The following is a 26611-nucleotide window of genomic DNA, read 5'->3' on the forward strand; positions in this document are numbered from 1 at the left end:
TAAATAGAAAAAATGAGTGATTGATTGTGGTGATATAAGTACCAAGGAGGGTAAGAGTTAATACTGTAAGTTGCTTTTCGTTTTCATTGTGAAGCTAGGATAAAATACCAAAAGATGATTTTGTATAAATTTTACACAAAGACTATCTTAAGATGCATTATTGTTGACGAAAAAGACGAGACTAAAATGTTTTGCATGAAATAAAAACTAAGATAAAATCTCTCTTCATTTTCGTACCAATATCTTCATTTTTATGAAACTACAGTTTGTCACCAAACCGAACGCCTAGGTTTTTGACAACCGATGTTTTGATCAGACCTTATTTGAATTGCATTTGCAAATTCTACCACTAAAAACTACAGGCTTCCGGGTGACTACCACACTCTATAGAGAAGTGTTTATGCACGGTTAAGATGCTTTAGGCCAGGGGTCGGCAACCCGCGGCTCCGAAGCCGCATGTGGCTCTTTGATCCCTCTGATGTGGCTCAGTAAAATCTAATAATAATGCATTTTATTTATGGGCGCCTTTCTGAACACTCAAGGTCACCTTACAAAATCAACAATAAAACATTCAATCCATTAAACAAGCAATCAGAGAAAACAAGCAATAAAATAACAAGATAATACTATTAATAAAAAAGAGCAAAAGAAAGAAAGAAAGAAAAAATTAAAGAGAGTAGGCCTGTCTGAAAAGATGAGTTTTTAGGTGAGATTTGAAAGTGGTTATGGACGTGGAGTGTTGAATGTAGTGGGGCAAAAATGAGTTCCAGAGGTGGGGGCTGAACTGAAAGAGTTCCAGGACGAAGGGGAGGTTGGGCTTTAGAGATGGGAGGATGAGCTGGATGGAGGAAGAAGATCTGAGAGAACGGATGGGTGTCTTGATATGGAGGAGCTCAGTAGATACTGAGGAGCAAGATTGTTAATAGTTTAAATGTAAGGAGGAGGATCTTGTAAATTATCAGAAGGGGGCCTACGAAAGCAGCGATGGAGGGGGTTCGCCATCTTGAAAAGATTTGTCATTTTTGAAAATGACCCCTTTACTGGGGACCTCAGATTTTACTAGATTTTAATATGTTATTAAGTACATCTAAAGGTATCATAATCAGTTGAAAAACCTTTTGTATCAATTTTTGAGGTTAGGTGTTTTTTTTTTGATATATTGACCCATGAAAAAAACAAATGCAATACTATATAACTTTCCACCTAACTTGACTCCATATCTACATTTGGGAAAATAGGCATTTGTTTTCCCTGACTGAAGCCTGCACAATATTGTTACATTTACATATTTTACGGTTTGTCGCCATGTCAATATCAAACAAAATCACCGTTTCCCATAGTTTAGAAATCAGCAACGCTGTTGCCCAAAAAGAACTTTTTTTTTTTTAACATAGTGTTGAGGTCCATCTGGCCTGCTGCCAGGGCTTTATAAGAGAAAAAACATCATGCAACTCTAGCAACCTCTCCGATAAGAATCTGGCTTGTGAGCTCCAGAAATCGAAACTTAATCAGGCATTGAAATCGTTTTTTTTAAACAGTATAGAGTCGCTTCTTGAAATGTGGGCTTAACATAATGGTTGATGGCAGAGTTGCAACGGTTTGGCTTTGAATTCCTTAAAAATCCTTATTGCTACTTGAAAACAAATATCCTATTGCATGACAGTGTTGATGTCAGAGGGGAATTTGAAAGACAACTGATTATCCCGCCCCTCGGACTGAACACTGCGAACGGTGAGTGCCCAGACCCTACATTTTAATGTGGGTCTGGCTCGCCAGGCTACGATTTCCCTTCATTTCAGTCAACGAGAACACTTTGATTGTTATTGTTGATGTGTGTGCTTGCTGGGGCCTGGGGGGTATGCAATGACATTTTGCCTCACATTTCTGTTTGCCATTAAGTGAATTATGAGCCCGCAGTAGCCACCTAGCTATCTGAATGGAATACGTTTCAGTCAGCTCTGCATATCATGTGTTTCATGTAAATGCTTGGATAACGATAAAACGCATTCTACAAAGGCAAAGTAGGAGACTACTTTTTTATATTCTTGTTCCAAATCACATTGATTGGAGCCTATGTTAAAGACCCCTCTTACCAATCTGAGTTTAAAAATGGTCAGTAGTGGGAATCGGATCACCGCAAACTCCTAATAGCCTCATCTTCGTTGCTTTAAAAGTTATATTAATACATAAAAAAAGTCTTATATTAATACATAATGACAAGCCAGCAATCTGCCACTGTCCTTTTCTCTCTCCTGCGCGCGCAAGGTGCGTTCCCAATTAAGTGGAGTAAGTAAAGTTAGATCTACATGGTGGAGAGGACCCAAAAAGTAGCATCCTAGCATGCACCATGCATTTTGACATTGTAAACGTTCTCGAGGAAGAGTGAAAGGCAGTTTGCAGTAAAGTTACTAAATTACTGAATAGCTAAATTGTTGGTGCCCTCTGTCCTTTGGTGCCCTACGCACAGTGCGTGATGCACGTGGTGGGAGCGGCGCCACTGCCCGGCACAAAAAAGCCCAGGCACACCTAAGGCTCCTGCAGGGGAAGCCTCTCTTTGTCTGGTATGTACATCAGATAAAGTAAGACAGAGCCGGGCCTGGGCAAGTAGGAAGCCCATGACATTTTACAGATTGGAAGCCTTCCACTGTGGCAGATTTTTTTTTGAAGATGTCATGTGTTGCCAGGCAGCAGCCGAGAGATATATGTAGTAAAGTTCATGAAGAGTTCATGTGCAGCCAAGTGGCCAGGCAGAAGCTGGGGCAGGATGTCATGCATGTGCACGAACGTGACACAGGCCTACCTGGGATTATTTAATAATTTTTGTGGCAGCTCAGTGAGCTCATCTACCTATATGATTTATTATGACCGCCGCGCAGCGAAGCGGCGGTCATATAGGTTTAGTCAGATTTTTTTTTCTTTTTTTTTTTTCGCATGTCCAAATTTCCGTCAATGATTCCCGGGACACTGAAAGACCGGGGTAGACGAAACTTGGTGGGCATGTAACCCCATATGGATAGCATGGAACCATCATTTTTCGTTTTGATCTGTAGCCCCCCCGCTGGACTGCACCCCCCGAAAGGAGGGTAGGGCAAACAGTTTTCTGTGAATATCTCGAGAACTGTAAGGGGCCATGTCAACCCATTCCATAACCACTCATTTCATGTATAGCGCCACCTCGTTAAACACAAAAAAGTAAAAATGAGGTGTTGTAATCGTAGGTGTGACCTAACATAGTCAAAATTGGAAGTGTAGGATCATTATGACACAATCTGAATGCACGTCAAGTTTCGTGGAATTCCGTTCATGGGGGGCCACACAATAAATTAATTTATGTTACTATACACCAACTGGCCTGTAGGTGGCCGGAGACAGTTTTCTGTGAATATCTCGAGAACCGTAGGGCCTAGGAGGTCCACCTTTTTTTTGTATGTTGGTCTTAAGGGGGCATGTCAACCCATCCCATTACCACTTATTTCATGTATAGAGTCACCTAGTTAAAAATTAAAAAGCAAAAAATTAAGTGTTTTCATCACAATATCTCTGGCTGACATGGTCAAAACTGCACAAAATTGAAAGTGTGGGATCATTATGACACCCTCCGAATGCATGCCAAGTTTTGTGAACTTTCGTTCATGGGGGGCCTTACAATAAAATAATTTATGTGTACATTTAGTGACCGTACACCAACAAGGATTCCCGGGACACTGAAAGACCGGGGTACACGAAACTTGGTGGGCATGTAACCCCACATGGATAGCATGGAACCATCATTTTTCGTTTTGATCTGTAGCCCCCCCGCTGTACTGGACCCCCCGAAAGGAGGGTAGGGCAGACACAGTTTTCTGTGAATATCTTGAGAACCGTAGGGCCTAGGATGACCAATTTTTTCTGTATGCTTGCCTTCAGGGGTCATGTTAACCCATTCCATGTGCACACATGTGCATAAACAGATACACACGCACACACATACATTCACAGTAATCATACGTATGACACATACTCACACAGTAGACATATGTACGCATGCATGCACATGCACAAACACACATACGCAGGCAAACACACAAGCACACACACACACACACACGCACACAATTCAAGAATTTCTCAGAATTATGAACAGGCAAGATGGGGGTGGGGTTGTATAAAATGAATTTTACATGTGAAATCTATGAACTAATCATGTTTTGGTACTTGTTGTCTAGCAGATACCAGTGAGAATTGAGTGTGGCTAATGCAATTTAGTGAGACAGTTAGAATCATATAGGCCTTTCTGCGTGATTTATTTTTGTGGAAAAAATGTGCTGGACTGGGCGGCGGCCATATTTTGTACCGCTCTGCGGTACATCTAGTTGAATATACATTGATTGGATGAAAAAGGGTCTGCCGATTACATAGGGGGCAGACACTGGGCCACGGTTGGCCATAAGTAAAAAGGAGGTGTTTTTGACCACATACAAAAACTTTCCCCCAAGAGGAAAATCCTCAGAACGTGCTCACCTTCTCCCCAAGGCCTGGGCCGTGGAAATGCATGGATTCCAGTTGCTGCTACTGGAAGAAACTGTAATCCATGCATTTCCACAGAATTATTTTTGGAATCTGATCCCTTATCATACCTGTTCATTCTTACTCGTCGCTCGACTTATCGTGACTAAATTCAAGATGGCTGCAAACGCTAAACTTCGTGAAGATACTGTCTGTATAAATCGTCTTGTAAATAAACTACCAGTGCTTTTTCAAAGTTCTCAATGTCTCGTTTTAAATGTCAGGGCCCTCGGAAGTCTACCAATGAAGTGGGGAGATACATTGAGTCTCGTAAATGGTGTAAAACAGTGATTTATTTGCATGGCTATGCCGATGCCCGAGGCACCACCATTGACCGCCTTGTTGGTAGCATCGGCTAACTAGCGCCAGATTTCGGAGTGCAGGGGACAAGCCGAGATGGGCTATGAGACATACGTTCACACTCGGTATCATGTTTCAAAACACTTTAGGTCAAAATCACACCGGAATTCTCCTTTAACTTTGGATGCACCATTGTTGGAATCCTACGATATGAGAAGTTATCTTCAGTGTTCGAGAATGTGCCTACATGCTTTAGAATTGAGTTTTTTGGATAATGGGTGAACTTTCTTTTTTTATCGTGGAACTGTGGTGGATTGAATGCTCCCCATAAATGTGCAAGCACCTTAAGCTTACTGAGGAACAAAAATGTCGATATTGCTTTGCTACAAGAGACGCATTTGACTAATGCAGATGCTAAACGTTTAGCCAATAGATTTTATTATACTGTGGCTAGCTCCTCTGCCACCACAAAAACAAAAGGCGTGGCCATTGTAGCTAGACGGAATCTCCCACTTAAGGTTTTATCATCGTGGGCAGATGATGCTGGCAGAATTGTGATAACTAAAATAGAGTTTAATGCCAGAAATATTGCTCTTGTTTCTGCATATGCTCCAAATGCTTTTGATGCCACTTTCTATAACATTCTCACAATCAAAATGTTAGAATTGACTGATTACTCTTTTATTGTTGGCACAGATTTCAACGCTGTGTGGGATCCTGTTGTTGATAGGTCAAAAGCAACATCTTCAGGGGAGCAGGGCCAGGCCACCAATGCTTTAAAATCCTGGGCCAATACTCTGGGACTGATGGACATGTGGCGGACAGTTAATCCCTCCTCCAAAGATTTTACGTTTTATTCAGGCAGACATAAATCTTTTTCTAGAATTGATTTTCTTTTTGCATCCCCCAACTTTTTCTTTCCATAGACAAGGCGATTTTGCTACCAATGGCTTTATCTGACCATAAGGGTGTCCTTTGTTCCATTACTGTTTGTCAATTGTCTCAGTGTGCAGCCAGATGGCGATTTAACACATCTTTGCTAAAAAATGAAGCCTATATTTCTCAGTTCATTACTGAATTTAAGGAATTTGCAGATATCAATGTTGGCTCAGTGGATGATCCTAGAATTCTATGGGAGGCAGTAAAGGGATTCATTAGGAATAACACTATACTGTTCAGTTCCAATGCACAGAAGGCCAGATCTCACCAGATTCAAGCCCTTGAATCTAAATTCATGAGAGATTCTGCTTTGCAACATAATTTTTCAGAGCAGGTATCTTTAGAGCGCTCCATAGTGAAAAAAGAAATTAATAGTATTTTGAAACGGAAATCAGAATTCCAAATTAACAGGACAAGACAGAGATATTATTTCCATGGTGCCAGACCTAGTCACCTGCTTGCCATGAGAATTAGGACCAGTGATCCTTTCTCTGACATACCAGCCATAGAAACAGCTGATGGCAATATCAGTACGGATCCCAAGGAGATTAATGACACATTTAAAACCTTCTTTTCTGACTTATACCAATCAGAGGTTATTCTAGACAAAGAACGGTGCGATAATTGGCTGACTCAGTTGGACTTAGATGAGTCAATTACCTTAGAGGAGCTGAGAGTAGCAGTGCAGAGTATGCAGAGGTAAATCGCCAGGACTTGACGGGATCCCCCCTGAATTCTATACCACTTTTTGGAATCAGTTAGGACCCTTACTTTTAGATATGATTATTTTTTCTGTTGATAAGGGCGGGTTTTCTAGGGATGTTAATACTGCCTTAATTTCTTTACTCTTAAAAAAGGATAAGAATCCTAGAGAGTGTTCTAGTTATCGCCCTCTCAGCCTTTTAAATTCTGACATAAAAATCTTTGCAAAACTCCTTGCCCTTCGTCTTGAGCCCCACATGCCAGTATTAGTTAGTCCTAATCAAACAGGTTTTATAAAATCAAGATTGGCGGCAGATAACGTTAGGCGCCTTTTGCACATCATTGATGCTGCAACAGGCAGTAGGACACCAATGTCCCTCCTTTCCCTTGATGCCATGAAGGCTTTTGACAGATTGGAATGGTCATTTGTATGGTCAGTTTTGGAGGCTATGGGATTTGGTACCACTTTTATTAAAATGATAAAAACCTTATATTTTAATCCTTCAGCTCAAGTGTTATCTGGCAGAACTCTATCGGCTTTATTTCCGATCTCTAGGTCTTCACGTCAAGGATGTCCTTTGAGCCCTGCTCTATTTGTCCTCTCACTGGAGCCACTTGCTCAAGCTATTCGCCAGTCCGCTACGGCCTCTCCGATATGCATTCATAATACTCAACATCACCTGTCACTGTACGCAGATGATATGCTATTGTTTTTGGAAAACCCCGCTCAATCTGTACCCCACCTCCTGTTTATCTGTGAGGAATTTGGTAAATTATCAAGATTTAAAATTAACTGGTCTAAATCAGCACTCCTTCATCTTAACATTCATATCTGGGAATTGAAATCAAAGAATCATCCCTATCTGTCAGTATTCCCATTGTAAATCATATGTTTGTCTACTTTACATATCTGGGAATTGAAATCTTCCCATACTTTACTTTTGTAAAACTTAATCAGATTATTAAGCACAATTATTCAGGTACCTTATCCAATGGTTTTGAAGGATATGGACAGCACCCAAGGCAATATCACCCACTTCGACATTTATTTACGATGAGTTTATGATAGTCCCCAACACTTTGGGCTTCCCCGTTGAAAGGGATCTGGGAGCGGGACTGCCCTGAGTTTGACGAAGAATTTGATTGGCACGACCATCAACAAATTCATTTCAATTTTATTCATAGGACATATCTTACACCAGTTAAACTTCACCATATGAATATCATTAGTGACTCATCTTGTAAGCTCTGTTCTTTGAAGGCTCAGGGCACACATGTAACAGAGCAACTATGTGCATACAGATAACAGACTTTGATGGGCTGGGACAAAAGTATGTATGTTGGTAGTTTTCCATGTGTGTGAGCCCTCCCCCATACAGGTGCAGAGAATACCCCAATTACACAGCAATCAGGATAAAGTCTCCAGATGTGCACCGGTGAGCAAAACTGGAATCCCGGAAGACGCACTGCCAAGCCGCGACCACACTCGCAACACTCTACTACAAGGCTGAACAAATGATCAACTACCCGATGAGAGAGGGCGAAATCATACAACGCACGCAATTTTGTGTGAACGAGTGCACCCCGCCTCCCCTTGTTTACAGTCTGTGTGAAGGATCAACGCCACCAGTGACGTTGGGAAGAAGGAGAACGATCTAACTGCACGCAAAATGAAGTGATTCCTCCTATGTCGTATCCGACGCTCAGCTGGAAGTGAATTTGTCTTACTCTTCCTGACTTCCTGGAGTGAATGTCGATTCAGTAAGTCACTAAATTGTGTGCTTTTTTCTTATTGTGCCGTAGCCTAGTGGGATGTAAACTGATTCAGACAGATGCTTTTTTTAGATCAGTGTGTATTAAGTTGCCAATTGACTTTAAATCTAGCATTTGCCTTGTATTCCCTACTGCACTCCCTGACGTAGAAATTAAGACCCCCCTACCCACTGTATTAAGGGTGTCACATGGATCTTTGCCTTTTTGCACTTTCTGCCCCTATGCACATTTAGCGGCCACGCTCTGTAGCTTATTGATTTTAGAAACGATAAAGTGTTACATGTTTGTTCTTACATCTTTAATAAACTTGTATTTTTATAAATTTGGCTCTTCAGTTGTTGTGTGATTCAAGGGTCCACTATTACCTGCTTATAACCGTTACACATATCTTCACATGATGTGGGACTGTCCACCGGTCAGTGGATTCTGGAACAATGTTGCATCCAAATTGTCTGACTTGGTTCAGGAAAGAATTCCTGTGTCTGTGTGTATTGATTTTAAATAACTTGTCAAATTCTAATTTCTCGAAACTGAGTAAGTGCGCTGTTTTTGCTGGATTGACAGCAGCCAAGAAAATGATTATAACCCGTTGGAAGCCACCTCATACTCTTTCTGTTAAGGCCTGGATCCTTTCCTTTCTGGATGTTGTATATCTGGAGTTTTCAACGGCCCGAATTAACGGTGCTTCAGATAAGACATTAGATTAGGCACAATCTCTCTAAATCTTTGAAAGATATGCTTTAAGCTATCCAGCCTTTTCCACACTAGTCTGCTATGTTGTTTAGTTCCCTCTGTTTTGTCTATTTGTCCTCTTGAGGAGAGATGGGGGGGCACCATTGACTGACGAGCCCTCTGTGGCGAGCCAAGCCCCCCTGTCTTGTCCGAGCCCGTCTCTATCCCGTAACTGTGCCTGTAACTGAGCCCGTCGCATGTAGCCCCCCAAGGATGACACGGAACCATTGTTTTTCGTTTTGATCCGTCGCCCACCCGCTGCAGTTTTATGTGAATCTCGAGAACCAACTCTGGAGTTTCCAGGGGTAAGAATGTGCAGGAGAAATTTGTTTACAGTATAATTCATAGCTTGATTAATAGGCTATATTAATATTTTATCCCTAAAACATGGTGAAAGCCACTAATTCAAAGACTACTGACAGCAATTTGTGATTTATTGAAGGATAAAAAGCGATATCAAAAATTGTCTCAGTTAAAACATTTGTATCTGTCAACAAAATGAAATAGGAAATTTTGAAGTTGTCTTCATCCAATGTTCAGTTTTTGGAAATGTATGCAAATAAATTCATATTTACATAGATATTTGCAAATACAAACATAACATTTCAGAAAAAGGTTTATTCACATGTAGTGTCTCGCCTATGACCAATATTGTATCAATTAAACAGTTATTAAAAATGGAGACCCTTATTTCAATGTTATACAGTGGATTAATTTTAAGATTGAACTTTAAAATCTGTAAATGGTAGCCAGTAGCCTACAGTTGAGACAGCCTGAGACACCCATTTTTAATGATGTAAAGTTAACTAACCGTTCATTGCTAAATGTAATAAATAAATAAAGAATGTGTAATAAGTGTTCTAATTTAAATTAATTAATTTCATTAATCAACGTAGCATTGGTTCAAAGGAATAAAACAGGAACAAAATATTTGACACAGGAACAGATATGACAAACAGCACAAATGGAAGTTTCTAGTAATAACACTAACAATACAGGTACATTGTGTGTCTCAACTTGACCACCTGCACATTTTGCAATGACACGTGTCATGAAATAGGCCTATGCCAGATTTTAGGGCGAGTGTGTAAAGATAGTTACCGGAATAATCCAATATCTTTGGATTGGAGATACCTGTGTCATTCAAAATCCCCATGATCAAAGAGGACACTAATATGCATAGAATGTAACAAAAATCACGACTTGGACTTGCTGCGCATAAGATCTATGCATAAACATCATACCACCACAGCCACTGGTAATTAGGCTACCATGCCTAGGCAAAGTGCATCTCACAACCCCTGTGCATATTTTGTTAAACAAATGTATGTCCATATCCAGTAGCTGATGTGAGAGCACAAGACAAATGTGTTACATTGTGTTCCTCAGTTTCCTCACCCCCAACAGGATGCAGCACCAATTCCGATCAGTGACGCAAATTCAGACGATGTTCTGAGGAACAATCTTACACAATCTCAGTTGGTTATTGTCGCTGATCATCATAGCCACACGGGGATCTTTCTCGTCTACTTTCATTGAACTTGTAATTAGAAATCATCAGAAGTAAGTCAGTGATATTTTATTTATTTGTTTGCTTGTTAAATGAGCGTTGAACTAGCCTACACTATCGAGTGAACTTTTCCTGAATAACAGAATAAAGTGATTAACATATTGGTAGGAGTAGCCTAGTGTCTATTGATACTATTGACACATTGCGCTTTATGTTACAAGAAAATACTTTGTTAGCCATTGTCTCTTGTTAGCAATTTGTTGTCTGATATAGGAGATTATAAGCAAGCCTAGGCTACATGCAATCGGAAAAGTCGGGAGAATTCCCAGTGTTGTGTGCCTTCTGGTTTTCCCCACCTTGGTTTCCTTGCGCGTCCTCGCGTTGCTCACCACAGCTGCAGGAGTTGTCAAACATTCACAAACTAGTTGCTTTAGACGGATTTGAAGTCGCAGTTCATATCTACGCCATGATCACTACAACCAATCGGACAAAAGACATGTAAAATATAGGCTATATTTTTGCAAACTTTGTAGCATTAAACTGGATTCATACCTGCAATAAATTACGCACCTATAAACCAGGCCTACCTTTTCAGCGCATTATCTCTCTGGGCTACTCAAATTCTCTGAACGTTGTCATCAAATCACCTATCAATTAACCATGTAAGCAACACCGTGGCAACACTTTATTTTGCATTAGGTGACACAAATTGCATTGCCCTTATCTTATAACTCCTTGTCTGAGCGACAGGCCTATGGTTTTGAAAAGTCAAATCAGACATTTGAAAATTAAGAACGTTTATTGACTTGAAAAATATTTTTTGCAAACTCCCTTCATTCAACCCTTGAAGACATCGCGGGCTGGGTGCGCTAAAATGTAGATGGTTTCTTCTCGTACAATTTCATTTCTTAGAATTTAGGTCTAGGCCTATACAATAACGTCATCACCAAATAGGCTACATCTTTTATTTTTAGTTGATCAACCACATAGAATAGTAGCCTAGGCCACTTAAACTGTGCACTGATGACCGTAGTGTAAAGGGGGGCTACAGCGGAATACACTGCCCCCTGCAGGTTTCTTTATTTGAACACGGGCACTGAGCAAAGGAAAACACCAGTCTACTAGCTATATAGAAAAGAGGTTTATTGTACAATTAATTTCACATAGAAACTTAAAACATTTAGGGGGAGAGCAATAACTCCAGAACTACTCCTACTCTCTTGAGCACCTTGCCAGGCACACATAACTAAGGATTATGGTTGGACTACTGTTTGCACCTTCACCATGACACTCACTCCCTTTAGCACCTCACCAGTCCCGGCCCTGTCACTACAAGCGTCTTATGCTTGATTACCCTCAAGCATATTGGACTTTTCTTAATTTAACTTATATAGTGTATTTAGTATTTAGTTTTGTTAGTTTTCTTATCTGTCTTATCTTCTACTGTCTTTATTGTACAGTGGAGTTTAGTTATATGTTTACACTTATACTTATGTTTACCATTTCTGCTGTAACTGCATGTTGTGTGTTATATCTGTATGCTACTGAGACCCTTGAATTTCCCCTGGAGGATCAATAAAGTATCTATCTATCTATCTATCTAGAACTCTGGCTGTTGTAAAGTGCTATGTGCTGACTCATAAATAATTAGGCTACATGAATTTAAGTAACAACTATGCCAGACCATCGGAATAAAACAGGTTATATAAGTTAGCAGATAATTACACAGAGAAAGTGCACACGTGCTCAATGGAAATGACAGTTCATCTCATAACACAGTTCATCACAAATTCAATCATAAAAACAAAGGTACAGAAACCACTGTGCAAACACTGCAACAATAAATACTTCACACAGCAAAGGCTACGTATATCACCCCCTTATTTCCGGCCACCGCCGAGGCTCAAATTAAATTATTCAGCACCAGAAGGAGCGTTTGTTTTCTCTCCACCCTCTCTCACACACATATACCTGCCGGGGAGTAGGCCTACACTTCCCCGGAAAAAGTTCACAAAGAACACAGGATTAATACATTACATCACCAAATGACTGCTGACTCCGTCACCACTGCTGCCGGACGTGGGGTTCAACGAAGGACATAAAACAGAACAGCGATCGCACTAACAGGGCACAAACTCCCTAATTTAGGCCTAATGGCACTTACCCCGAATGATTCGTCAACCACACCGACGCTAAAAGGATTGCCCACGTCCCAGCATGGCAGCCGTTGGTTCTAAACTCAGCAGTACGCTGTCCCTTCCCCTTGTTCAACAAAGACCTTAGCCATTTATCCCATCCCTCATTAACAAATGCAGCACAGGTGTGCTGCTGCATCCACCCCAACACCCCAGATCACGGGACTGGACCATGCCCTCATCCACAGCAACAATTATCGCAACACACCCGCTTACAGTAGCAGCCCAGGGTAACCAGTTGTTTCAGATGAAGGGCAACCACTGATAGCCTTCCTCAGGACAACATGTTACCTGGGTGTTACCTACGTTATTAATTGACGGTTAGCCTAGTTAAAGCAACACCAAATAACTTTTCCACTGTCGCACGCACGCTATTTGTTTATCCAGCACAGGCTTTGGAAATAACGATGTCCACAGACAAGGTAGAATATGTTGGATGATTTTATGAAAGTACGATGTATTGCGACATCAGATGCAAGTCAAATTTGTATTTTCTTGTCTCATTCCATCGAACTACAGATCCGCTGCCCGATCTAGCAAACTTACATAGTGCGGTTATAGCCGATAGAGGGCCGCGAAGCGAATGCAGAAGTGCCGTTCATCCTGTTACGAGTTGATGAACCACTGACACGATTTTGGAAACATTCTTATGAGGTAGCCTACAAAAAACTCTTTGGTGTTGCTTTAATTGCATTGCGAAATAGCCTGGGATAAGTTGGCTCAGTAAGAATGCATGAAATTATTTTGCGGGATCGAATCCAGTTTAATGCTAGTTTTCGCTCATGGCAGTATAAAAAGCGCTCATGGCGTATAAAAAGCAACTTAAAACCGCCTAACTTGTTTGTGAATGTCTGACAACTGCTGCTGTGGTAGACTATGAACACAACACAACGCATGCGTGCGCAAGGAAAGCAATAGGTGGAGAAACCAGAAGGCACACAGCACCAGTAACAGGTGGCTTTTTTTGGGGCCGGGCTGATTAGGCTGTGATATTGCTGTTTGAATACAGCCTACTGTGCTACTGCAGCCCTTCACTTTCACTCCCCGCGGCCCTGGGCATGAGAAAAGAAAACATTGTGGAACAGCAGCCGGCTAAACTCGGGTGTTCCTTCTCAGACTTGATGCCAACAAAAAGTTAAGGTTATCAGCTGATTTGGCCTACTAAATGACATGAGTAGCCTAATCAAAGTCCTTTTAGTAAAGTCCCTCCACTCGGCGGCCATATTGCAACGCTTTTTGGGCACTCATCGGGCATCCATTTCGGCAGAAACCTGCTCCAGTGGCGAGATCACACCACATGATTGGCACGATGTCTTCACAACACACCACATGATTTGCTCAATGTATTCACATGTCGACGTTTTGCCATGGAAGAGGTGTGATATGCGTAGACAACTGCCTAAGCCCATGCATTTCAATGGAGGATTTTTTGAGTGCTGTGTCTCCTCATTGGAAAGTCTCTGGCCTAATGCCACACAACCTAACCTAAGCTTATTTATAAACGTTTAGATCTACAGTACATCTGGAAGTAGGGTAGCCTACTTGAGCTGTCCTACAGGAGATCACAGTATCCACTCGAAGGCAGAGGACAACAATGTGTTCAGGAAAATGTCTGCATTTCAGACTTTTTTTCACCGCAAAACAGACGTGCGCTGTTTTCATACATATGGCTATATATACATATGAATACCTAATCAATCGCTATTAGCACTTCTCCCCTGTGTTTGCGCGATACTCCCACTTTTCCCTGACCCTCCTATGAGTGCATATGCATGACACTGAAAAGCGCAAATAGCCATTTACAGCTCCCGCGACAGACAGTCTGAGCTTTTTCCTCAATGCGGCCTGTTTGTACATACCTCACCATGGTTTTACGTGCACATTGCGAATCAACTACGCCTGAAGTGGGCGCAAAAACATTAGTACATCTGGTCCTCAGTGTTCTGCAACCCTTCAGTTGCTTAATTGAAGTTTGTGCAACTTCCAACAGGAACAATGGCCAACTCTGCTCCCTCCACCAATGGCTTTGTGGTGGTCACTCATGTGTACCCACAACAAGGTGCCCAAAGTGTGACTTCACCCCAGAGTGGAGTTGTTTCAACTCCATCCTCTATGCTTGGGAAATTCCTTAAAGGAGAACCAGCTGCCACTGGGGTGAGTTTGAAAAAAAAAAATAGATAAATGATTAGTCAATTTCCAAATAACCCAGATGACTATTGTGAAATTGGACCGATAAACTAAGCTGCATATAACCCACTGGTAGCCTAATTCACAGACAGAATCAAGTTGCACTTTCAATTTCTGGAACAGTAAGTTAACATAATGTTGTTTTTCTCCACAGACGGTTCAAATAATGATTGGTGTGGTTGTATTGTTGTTTGGTATCGTGACAGCATTTTATGCATCAACAATGTCCACTTACTCTGGTATCATGTTCTGGGGAGCCATCATTGTGAGATTTTTTTATGTATTATTTTGTTTCTCCTTTAAAAGTGCATACAGGCAATTCCACGCAAAACTGTCACATCCATAACGCCAACACAATGCCATGGTATTTAGTTGGCATTATGGACATGACAGTTTTGCGTGGAATTGCCCATACATTACTTTGTTTAAACCTTCAGTCTAACTTTTTTACATTAGCATGGTCTTTCCTAATTTATTATATGTGTCTGTGCTTTCAGTACATCACTGCTGGTTCTCTCACTGTTAGAGCCAATAAGAATCTCAATCCATGTTTGGTGAGTAGGCTATATGATGTAATGTAATGTAATTTATGCATTTAAACATGGACTGTACACCAAAAATGAACTGATATTGTGTCAGGTTGTAGCAAATATTGGGATGGGATAGCGACATCTACATTTTTAGCTTCCCAAGTGACAGGTTTTTTGTTGTAAAGAAAATCAACCGAAGCGAGCTCAGTTGACATGAATGACCAGGCACCGGTAAAAGCTTCTCAACAGAACAAGTCCAGACTGAATTTCCCAACCTCAAATTTTGTGGGCAGGGTTAAATTTGGGCTGGCTTCCAGGCTAGCACCAGAGCTTATCTCAGTTGAAGACAATCCCAAGGACAATTTGGGGTGTGGACAAGATTCATTTGCCTCCCATTTCCAAGAGGCCTCATCAACAGACGCCAATCAAAATGCCTCTGTATGCAATTATAGATAGACCTAAAACCAATCAGAACAATGAAGGAGATGACCTATGCAGAGCAATGGAAAAAAGAAAAGAGAAGAAAAGAAAAGAAGGAGAATTCTATCCATTTTTCACAGAGACCTCTTGTTTCACGGAGTACTGTTGGTACAAAAACGAAACAAAAAAGAAAACAGAAAAAAAAAATCAAGATCCCTCTAGAGTGTAACACTGAAGCTGCTTGGCTCTAGTTGTTGGCTGCAGCAACTCAAACTAGATAACATTGATTTTGTTTCGCTTTTTGTTTTTATACTGACAGTACTCGATGACCTTGAAACGCTATGTGAAAAATGGCCGGAATTCTCCTTTAAGAGACATGTTAGCGACAAATACTAGCATTAGCATCCATGGGTTTTAGCCTCCTGGCTAGCATGCCAATCAGTGGTGCTACATCTGTATTTTACATTCACTATGAGATGTGAATTTTACAACTTGAGAGTTGAGACGAGGGACAACAAAATCAGGGGTTTAAATTCAAAGGACTTAAAGGAGTACTCTGGGGAATTTTACCTGTTTCCCTCCATTGCTTCCTGTACCGAAGTCGAACTCAAGCCTTTTCCCATTTCCAGAGACCAAACGTGAAGTTTATGTCCAAAATAACGATGATTCAGCATTGCAATGTTTATATATTAATATTAATGACTGTAACAACATGAGAGCTGCAGCTGCTTGTTACTGAATGTCATATGGAGGACCAAAGATGCCTTTTATTTTTTGATTTTTTTTTTAGGTCAAAGCATCACTGGGAATGAACATCTTCAGCACAATAACTGCAGGGATTGGCATAATTATGCATAGCCTTGATTTTGTTGTAAGAGTGTACCCTTATTATGGCTGTAGTAGCTATGACGATGACTGCTATATGCTCCAGGAGTTATACATGGTAGGTATAACATTATAAATTGTACACAACATTCTGCTGTTCATGGAAATAACCTTGATCTGTCTTACAGTCATGATGTATGATATTGGTTTCCCTACAATAGAGCAGGTCAATGGGGATTGCTGGAGTGATGCTGGTGTTGTCACTGCTGGAGTTCATTGTTTCCATCTGTGTATCTGCATTTGCCTGCAAAGCCACCTGCTGCACTACGACTCAGGTGAGTTTATATGCGATAAGTCTTCATAGTCCAGTAGTACTTTTTTGTCCAGTTAGTATACTGGGTATTGATACCCTTTTTACATGTTTTATATTTGTATTTGTTGCAGGTGCTATACCTGGTGCCATCCTCTTTTACCACCTCCCACCTGTCTGCACCTCCACTGAACACCTCTGAGGTATGGAGTCCTGATCATAAACAGAAAAGATCATTAAGACTAGTCTGGAAGACAGCCCAAATTTACCTGCCCACAAAATTTCAGGCCAGGAAATTCAGTCTGGAGTCATTCCATTGAGAAATTTATATACACGGTTAGGATGCTTTAGGCCAATCAAATTATTTGGGCGGGCTTTATGATGATTGACAAATGAGCAACAGTAAAGTAGTTCTCCATGTTACTTGAGCGTGCTTGAGTTGATTTTGTTTACAACAAAAGCTAAATGTTTAGATGTCGTTATTATGTATATAAGATATTGACAGCCATGATTAAGGCTTTTGACATCCTCAAATTTTGTGGGCGGAGTACATTCTTATCAGAATTTGAGTCTGGTTATGCCAAGATACATTATGACTGACCCTTATGAAAAAAAAAACAGATGCATAGATCCCTCAGCTAACATCTTGTGTGCTACTTTTCCAGATGCCTCCCTTCCAAAGCAGTGTGGTGCCACCTGCCCATCCTGCTGTTGATGGCCTGAATGTTGGCAGACCTGAAGATCTGCCCCCAATATACACTGTCCAATAATGAGGCAAGGAACATCTACAGGGGAGGCATTATGTTTCTCTAAGTATCTCTTTAGTGTCTTCATTATGTTGTCAAAGTTTAAGTGTATGTAGGCACTATTTCTGAATACTCACTATCATCTATTACATTTCAACAGTAGTTATCTATAGTATGGTCCAATTGACTTTGCATTCAATTGAAATATTTTACAACATCCTGGCCAGCCATGGAATAAAGCCACTAATGTGTGTTGGAACAAACATACAGAAAAGCATTCTGTATGCGAGCCTCTCTCTTAGCATTGAATATGTGATTGACAATTAATTTAAGGTGAAGGGTAGACAATACCATTAATTGATAGAGATCTAATACATCTATTTAAACAAAGAGATAAGGCCTGGGAAAAGTATTGCCTGGCAAAGGATGTGGCAGACTGGACTGAATATAAGCACTTAAGAAATGCCTGTACAATGAAAACAAGGAATGCAAAATCCAATTGCTATACAAATCATTGTCTAATGACATCAAAATCCTAAACAATTTTGGAAGATACTTAACGTTTTTTCTCTCTCTTTTGATATATTTTGGTTTTCTCTTGATTTAGGGTATGTAAATTGATTATTGAGAACTTGGGGATGGGGTGGGGTTGATGGGGTGAGGGAGAGCTATAGTCTGTGTGCGTCTGTTTGCTTGTTCTGTACTTTTGTTGTCTTTTAGAGCAGCGGTCCCCAACCACCGGGCCACATTCCTAACCGGGCCGTAGCCTACGACATGAGTTTTAAAAAAAATGCATGCAAACTAAACTAAATTTAATTCGCAATAATGTCACGTTTTACATGGCATAGGCCTATATGCAGTTGTTTGATTGCACGATGTTTGCATTTTGCAAGGTCTATTTTCTTACGCCTGTCTGTCCCGCCTTCAGCACTTTTTTAATATTGCCTTCAGCGCGCGCAGCCTCAGGTCAGCTCACTTCACTTGATCAGTTTTGGCTTAACGGTAGTGTCACCACACTAAGTTAGCTAAACTGCTAGAATGAGCAACAAAAAACAAGCATCTTTAGCACTGGAGTGTTTGAGTTGCGAGAGCTGCTGCAGAGATTTCTTACAGAAAAAAAAGTCACCGTTAGCTGCACATTTTAGTGATGAGGACTGGGTGTCAAAACTTGCTTACCTGTGTGGCATATTCGGGTTGCTTAATGACCTCAACCTGTCACTCCAGGGGAGAATGACGACTGTCTTTAAACTGTCAGATAAAGTCACTGTATTTAAAGCCAAGCTTGATTTGTGGGGACGAATGGGAACGGGGTGTATTTGGTATGTTCCAAACATTAGTGGGGGTTTTGGGAGAGACTGAGGCAGGGCCCTTTCTCTTGCAGCTGGTGCGCGATCACCTTGTTGTGCTTTCAAATGAGTTTGAGTGTTAGGCTACTTCCCATCCTCCAAAGATCCACGGCAAACCAATGAGTGGGTCTGCAACCCATTTGTCAATATCCAGAATAGTCCTAACTTGTCAGCGCAGGAGGAAGAGCAGTTGATCGAAATTGCAAATGACGGTGGTCTTAAGAGTGTGTATGAGGAAACCTCTCTGGCGGGTTTTTGGATGAAAACCATAGCAGAATATCCCAAGATAGCCGTAAAAGCGCTGAAAACGTTGCTACCATTTTCCACCACGTATCTATATGCGAGGCCGGGTTTTCTGCAATGACTGCAACTAAGACCAAATTGCGCAATCGACTGGACATTTCAAACACACTGAGGGTGTCACTGTCTTCCATCACCCCCAGATGGACCCTTCTTGTTGCAGGGAAACAAGCACAGGGCTCCCACTGATTATATTAGTAATGCACGTTTAGTTCCCATGTTTTGTTCCCATATTTTGTTAAGCATGTTCACACTTGATAGATGTAGCTTCAAGTTGTTCAATTTTCATAGTTCATAGGCCTGCACAACACAGTATGCACAACACATATGGAACATGGAACCCCCAACCCACTACCCCCCCCCCACACACATTTAATTAAATATTTGATTCAAATACAAGGTGTCATTTCTGTTCTTCCAATCCATGAAATGTTTAACTTAGTCTGACAAACCATACTGTTTTTCATCCAGGAGTCTAATCATCATCTTTACAGGGAGGCTACACCCAGTAAAGATGATACAGTAGCTAAGGCCTTCCGTTTTTGCGCTGCATTTGCTGCAACAATTAGCTTCCACTAATCAATGGAACTGGCTATACCAGACATGATAGCGGGCCATGAGTCTCTTTAGAGTTTATTTCTCATCTAAGGTAATTTATTTACTTCTTTCACAGCAGCAAGTGGAACTCCCCCACAACTGAAATTACAGTAAAGGAAGTAGACAGAATATACATGTAGGAAAAGGTCTCATGAAAAGTTTTATGAGGAACACAAGAGTATGGTACAAAGTTCACTCACACCAATAGACAGCAGCATGACTTCCCAATCAAAAAGGACACAATAAAACAAAAACAGGAAGGATCTACCAGCAGTGGTTCTCAAACGTTTCACAATTAGTACCACCTCAGAAAACAATTGGGTCTCCAGGTACCGCCATTATGTACTGTTTTGCGTGTTTTGTTGTTGTTGTTTTTTTCAAGAAAGACTAAAACTAGTTTACATTTAACTTCAGTGATTGTTTGGTTAAGGACTTTTTATTATATATGTTTTGATATCATTTGAGGTTATTATTTCATCTTGATGAAAACATGTCTCAGAGACTCCCGGAGTACCACTAGAGAGGGTCATATAAAGCAATATAATTTTCCTTGCACATGTGACATGGCCTATATACTATGTTCTTCTTTGTCAATATCGCAGACATACCCTATGTCAATATAATATCACAGACATACCCTATACACTACAAACACACAGAATCTTGCCATCATCAGAAGTTTTTTGATTTGTCTATTCTAGTAATGTGCCTGCTGGTCTGAGGTGGGCAAAGGCACCTGTGACCCCTGTTTAGATCTATGGAGTCTGTGTGGACATTACTAGTCACTTTATCTGCCATGTTTTCTTTTCTATGCTGTATTGTTGCTTATTGTTCAGTAATTTGTAATGCAATTTGCACTGTATAAATAGAAAAAAAATGAGTGATTGATTGTGGTGATATAAGTACCAAGGAGGGTAAGAGTTAATACTAGGGGTGTAACGGTTCATGTATTCGTATTGAACCGAAACGGTACGGGCGTCACGGTTCGGTGCATGAATTTACACGGAGAATACACGGTATAAAAAAACATAAAACTCGTGTGCGTATTAATTAATGTCATGCGCAATTACTGTTAAGTAGCGAGAGTTACGGGAGTTCTTTAGCGACACCTAACGCTAATCTGTAGCCTCGCCTTAGCTCTGAAGCTCTGATTGGCGCCTATGTTTTTTTTGTCAGGTCGTTGGTCGAGTCAGTCAGTCAGAGATAGTAGCACTAAGGTGGCGACACACATTAGAGGATCCGCTGGTCTCTTCGCAAGTTTGAGAACTTCAGTTACAGTAGTACAGGCGAGAGAGTGGTGGATAAGAAACTGTGTGTCGGCGTTGTTCAGCAGTTGTTGGGTATGTGAGTGGAAATATATGCTACACATGTTCGAAGCAATCACCCAGATGATGTAGGCTACCAATCACCGAAATGAGAGGGAAAAAAAACTTCCCCTGCGCTTCACCAGCCTTTGGATACACATACAAATAGAGCCAAAACCTATGGCTTAAATTAAATGATTTCGTAATGATAGAAAGCCATGTAAATCGCATGGTAATTAACTTTATGTTGGGGTAACTTGTAACTTCTCACATGAGGAGCTGGTAGTGTTAAGTGCATAGACAGTAAGTGTCAACGCTAACCAGGCTAATAAACAAACCATGCTACGATGCATGTGAGTTAACGTCGAAGGATGTGACTTCTAGTTATAGTCTGTTTATGAAATGAAAGGAGCAATGTCGTTTTTTAAAAGAAGGCAAAATAGTGTGATATTTTCACAGTTAGTAGGCTAGATTATTACTGTACACACACTGAAAAATATTGAGGCAAATTGTAGACCCTTCCATATACAACTAAACACAGATGTTGAAGGTCTTGCTTAAGTGGATTTTTAAAAATCATTATTCTATGTAATTTGCACTTTCAGAAATAAGAGATGCTGCAGGCCTATTTTAAGTTTTATAGCTGATTGTCTTATTATGACCGCCGCGCAGCGAAGCGGCGGTCATATAGGTTTAGTCAGATTTTTTTTTTTTTTTCTTTTAGCATGCCCAAATTTCCGTCAATGATTCCCAAACACTGAAAGACCGGGGTACCGCGAAAACTTGGTGGGCATGTAACCCCACATGGATAGCATGGAACCATCGTTTTTTTCGTTTTGATCTGTAGCCCCCGCTGGACTGGACCCCGAAAGGTTGGGCAGACACAGTTTTGATCCGTCAATGATTCCCCACTGAAAGACCGGGGGGCACGATTGGTGGGCATGTAACCCCATGGATAGCATGGAACCATCGTTTTTCGTTTTGATCTGTAGCCCCCCGCTGGACTGGACCCCCGAAAGGAGGAGGGTAGGGCGAACACAGTTTTCTGTGAATATCTCGAAAACCGTAGGGTTTAGGAGGACCATTTTTTTTTTTTGTATGTTGATCTCAAGGGGCCATGTCAATCCATTCCATAACCACTCATTTCATGTATAAGCGCCACCTAGTTAAACACAAAAAAGTAAAAATGAGGTGTTGTAATTGAAGGTATCTGTGACCTAACATAGTCAAAACTGCACGAAATTGGAAGTGTAGGATCATTATGACACCCTCTGTTTGCACGCCAAGTTTTGTGGAATTCCGTTCATGGGGGGCCACACAATAAATTAATTTATGTTACTATACACCAACTGGCCTGTAGGTGGCCGGAGACAGTTTTCTGTGAATATCTCGAGAACCGTAGGGCCTAGGAGGTCCACCTTTTATGTATGTTGGTCTTAAGGGGGGCATGTCAACCCATCCCATTACCACTTATTTCATGTATAGTGCCACCTAGTTAAAAATTAAAAAAGCAAAAATTAGGTGTTTTTCATCACAATATCTCTGGCTGACAAGGTCAAAACTGCACGAAATTAAAAGTGTAGGATCATTATGACACCCTCTGAATGCATGCCAAGTTTTGTGTACTTTCGTTCATGGGGGCCTTTCAATAAAATAATTTATGTGTACATTTAGTGACGTACACCAACAAGGATTCCCGGACACTGAAAGACCGGGTACACAAAACTTGGTGGGCATGTACCCCACATGGATAGCATGGAACCGTCATTCTTCGTTTTGATCTGTAGCCCCCCACTGGACTGGACCCCCGAAGGAGGGTAGGGCGAACACAGTTCTCTGTGAATATCTTGAGAACTGTAGGGCCTAGGATGACCAATTTTTCCGTATGTTTGCCTCCAGGGTCATGTTAACCCATTCCATGTGCACACATGTGCATAAACAGATATACACGCACACATACATTTACAGTAATCATCATTATGACACATACTCACACAGTAGACATATGTAATAGCATGCATGCACATGCACAAACACACATACATGCAAACACACAAACACGCACATACACACACACACACACACACACACATAAACATAAATTTGTACACGCGCACACATGCACACAATTCAAAATTTTTCCGTCATCTACTCCCTGAATTTTTGGTCATTGATACCGGGACACCGAACCACGGGGTACATGAAATTTGGTGGGTATGTAGCCCCACTAGACTTTTACGGAAAATTTTCATTTTAGATCCCGGGGACCACCCCCTCCCCCCCCCCTGGGCCCCTGAACCGCAAAAAAAAAAAAGTTTTTCCTAAATAACTACCTGAACCGTGGCACTGAGGATGAAGAATCTTTTTATGGTATGTTGGTCTCAAGGGCCCACATCAACCTGGCTCATAATCACTCATTTGTGATTTGCACCCCACCCCCGTAAAAATTAAAATGCAATATTATTCTGCTTTAATCTTCTTCAGTTAAGATGTTGAACTGCACCAAATTTTGTGTATGAACTGACCTGGCATTTTCTGTGGGTATGATTTTGACCTTTCATCCATGGGGGTCTAAAAAATTTTATGTGTACATTTAGTGACTGTTCATCCATGGGGGCCCGGTGCACATATACACATGCACACACACAGGCACCCACATACTATCGGTATTAGAACGGCCGATACATAATTACAAAATTCAGTAGGATTAAAAGAAAGCCAAAATAAATATTCATCATCATCATGGCTGCATTTTCAGTATTGGCGAGAAGTAGTCGTTTGTCCACTAGATGGCGCATCGTTGCAGTGAGGCGTAATTTTGTTGGAAGTTAAAAGTGGGTTGGAAAAAAAAATGGGCGCTTCCTACAAGGACTGTAATTTACATGGCGAACATCTAATAAGGATAGGGGCGATGTTCACATGAAGTGTAATTCCCATTTCTTCTTGAAGCGAAATAAATCTGAGGATGTTTATCGGACATGCTTGGTTTTTACTGCAGGTGCGTTAATCTTGTAATATCAATAAGGACCTAGGTAATGTTACCGTTAAGCGTTGGTTGTGATGGAGGCATTTGATTGATTGCATTTGTAGAAAACTATAAATCGCGGTTATACCAAGCAAATGTATAGCAGCACTGTTTGTATCTTTCGACTGTCATTTATTGCCGCGTGCTACAAAAATCATTCTGTGCAATGGAAGATTTACCAACGTTACACGGTCTGATACAGTTTTGCCTATACATCGTGAGACTGAGGCGCCTGTTTATTTTGTTTTAAAGTGCGTGCAGGGTGTGAGAGGGGAATCGATGTGCTTTGATTACAGCCGTAGTTGTAGTCTGTGAAATTAAAAAAGCATGTGTGTGTGAAGTATCCAAACAATGACACCTTCATTTCATTATGGCTGCTTTAGCAAAACACCTTAAGCTACTGTGTAGTGGGTCCCATTTAGAAGTGGCTACTTCATTCGGCTTTCCTTGACTCATGGAGCTGCGTGCATGTTATTACAACTTTTAAGCCCGCGATATGACAGTTTAAGTCCGCTTGATACTGTAAGGCGTAAAGCCTGGTTTCCAAAGGAGATTTTATTTGTGTCGCCAGCATAGCCTATTGACAATTTATGTTGTAAATAGGCCTACCTTATAATCCTACCTGTAGCTTAGGAAGCTAACAACTTTCTATTAGGATCTAGTTTGTTAGTTACCGTTTTGTCATAACTCCCTGATGCATTGTTGCATTTAGAATAGCCAGAGCGTGTATATCTCAATCGGAAAATTAAACAATATCGGGTGCCTATGGACTAGGCTGGGTGAACCCAGCCTGATCTGCCCGCTATTTATTTTTTGATTTCTTAAAAGATTGAGCTTGGTCTGATGAAAGCCAGACTAGCAGTGGACCTCAGTTAAACAATGCAAGGGAACATGAATATATTTGCACGAACAATAACGGACAAACGCTCTTCAACTTTGGCCCGTTAAAATGTGTATGAACAGTCTAGCGACGCATTTCATCAAGGCCCATTTGGACATGTCAGTTATTTGCACCACTGGTTAGATGTAAAACAGCATTTCGTTTCAGACTAGGCTACTGTTACTTAATTTGTGCATTAACAATAACGTTTCAGACTACTGTTACTTAATTTGTGCATTGACAATAAAGTATTACATGAACTAAAGATGACACAAATCTTATGTAGAAGAAGAAACATTCACAAAAATCCATCCATCCAAAATGACCTTTGTTTTTTGATAGCTGTTGAAAACGGCATGGAACTGACAGATATGTTTTTTGTTTATAAATACATAAAAATAAATAAATAAATAACATTATGCTGATACCTTTTGCTTTTCCCAAATACAATGTAGCCTACAGGTGTAAGTGACCTTTCATCAATCCAGTTGCAATGGATGAACTGTGATGAACTGCCCTACTTGTGATTGTTTAGAGATTTTAAAGGTTTTATAACAATGCTACATCTTCTTTGGCTATTCTACAATCTATTCACCTTTTCAGCACCAGTAGGCTACTTTCTGTGCAGCCGCACACACACACTCAGGCATGCCAAACAAGCATACACAAAAGTTTAAAGAGTGGGGGATGGAGTAAAATATGGAGACAAATTGAAGTGTGATTTATTTTCGCGGAACGGATGTACAGGACTGAGCGGCGGTCATATTTTGTACCGCTATGCGGTACATCTAGTTTTGTTTACAACTTACAGATGGAGTCTGGGTACTTATTGTACTGTTTAGCCTACATCTTACACACTTCAGGCTGTTGCAGATAGCTCAGGGAAGAGACTGTATGACACTAGGTGGTACAGCCTGATACATGCACAATAAAAAAAATTGCTTTCTGCATTTTTGGTTTTGCTTTTCCCTCCATTGTACCGAACTCATACCGAACCGTGATGTCCGAACCGAGGTATGAACCGAACCGTGACTTCTGTGTACCGTTACACCCCTAGTTAATACTGTAAGTTGCTTTTCGTTTTCATTGCAAAGCTAGGATAAAATACCAAAAGATGATTTTGTATACATTTTACATATCTTTACCAGGGGTGCCAATAAATGTAAAGGGCACTGTATATCAGGGTTCTACCACATGCTATGTTGATGGTGGCTTATGTGTGTATGCAGGCCATATTCACGCCTCATTGGTAATGGTAGCTTCTGAGAATGCCTTCTTCAGCTAAACTGATGGCCCGTAAGCTAAATTCCAGAATAACATGCCCTGACAATTGTACTCATTGAGTTGATCCTCATCTTTTGTTTACATTAATGTGTATATTAAAAAATATGTTATGTTTAACATTTCTTAACACTTGATCATTGGTTAAAATGGAAAAAGTATTG

At 40.8% G+C, this 26611-nt stretch overlaps 1 protein-coding gene across 1 annotated transcript; it reads left to right on the top strand.

Moving 5' to 3' along the window:
* The first annotated feature begins 10412 nt into the window (after nucleotides 1-10412).
* On the top strand, nucleotides 10413-17991 carry LOC125305932 (membrane-spanning 4-domains subfamily A member 4A-like). Its single transcript, XM_048261004.1, has 8 exons — nucleotides 10413-10554; nucleotides 14687-14850; nucleotides 15038-15148; nucleotides 15381-15437; nucleotides 16624-16776; nucleotides 16880-16993; nucleotides 17103-17171; nucleotides 17634-17991. The coding sequence occupies exons 2-8, from the start codon at nucleotides 14692-14694 to the stop codon at nucleotides 17736-17738; spliced, it is 768 nt and encodes a 255-aa protein (XP_048116961.1). The 5' UTR covers nucleotides 10413-10554; nucleotides 14687-14691; the 3' UTR covers nucleotides 17739-17991.
* Nucleotides 17992-26611: the final 8620 nt, after the last annotated feature.

The sequence above is a fragment of the Alosa alosa genome, chromosome 13 (assembly GCF_017589495.1).
Source record: "Alosa alosa isolate M-15738 ecotype Scorff River chromosome 13, AALO_Geno_1.1, whole genome shotgun sequence".
In the NCBI taxonomy this organism is placed as follows: Eukaryota; Metazoa; Chordata; class Actinopteri; order Clupeiformes; family Clupeidae; genus Alosa; species Alosa alosa.

Excerpts from the sequence above, each read along its gene's own strand:
- LOC125305932 (XM_048261004.1), top strand. The coding sequence starts at position 14,692 with ATGGCCAACTCTGCTCCCTCCACCAATGGCTTTGTGGTGGTCACTCAT. Across the intron at positions 16,777-16,879 it reads TGCTCCAGGAGTTATACATG|AGCAGGTCAATGGGGATTGC; the intron begins GTAGGTATAACA and ends TCCCTACAATAG. Across the intron at positions 16,994-17,102 it reads CCTGCTGCACTACGACTCAG|GTGCTATACCTGGTGCCATC; the intron begins GTGAGTTTATAT and ends TATTTGTTGCAG.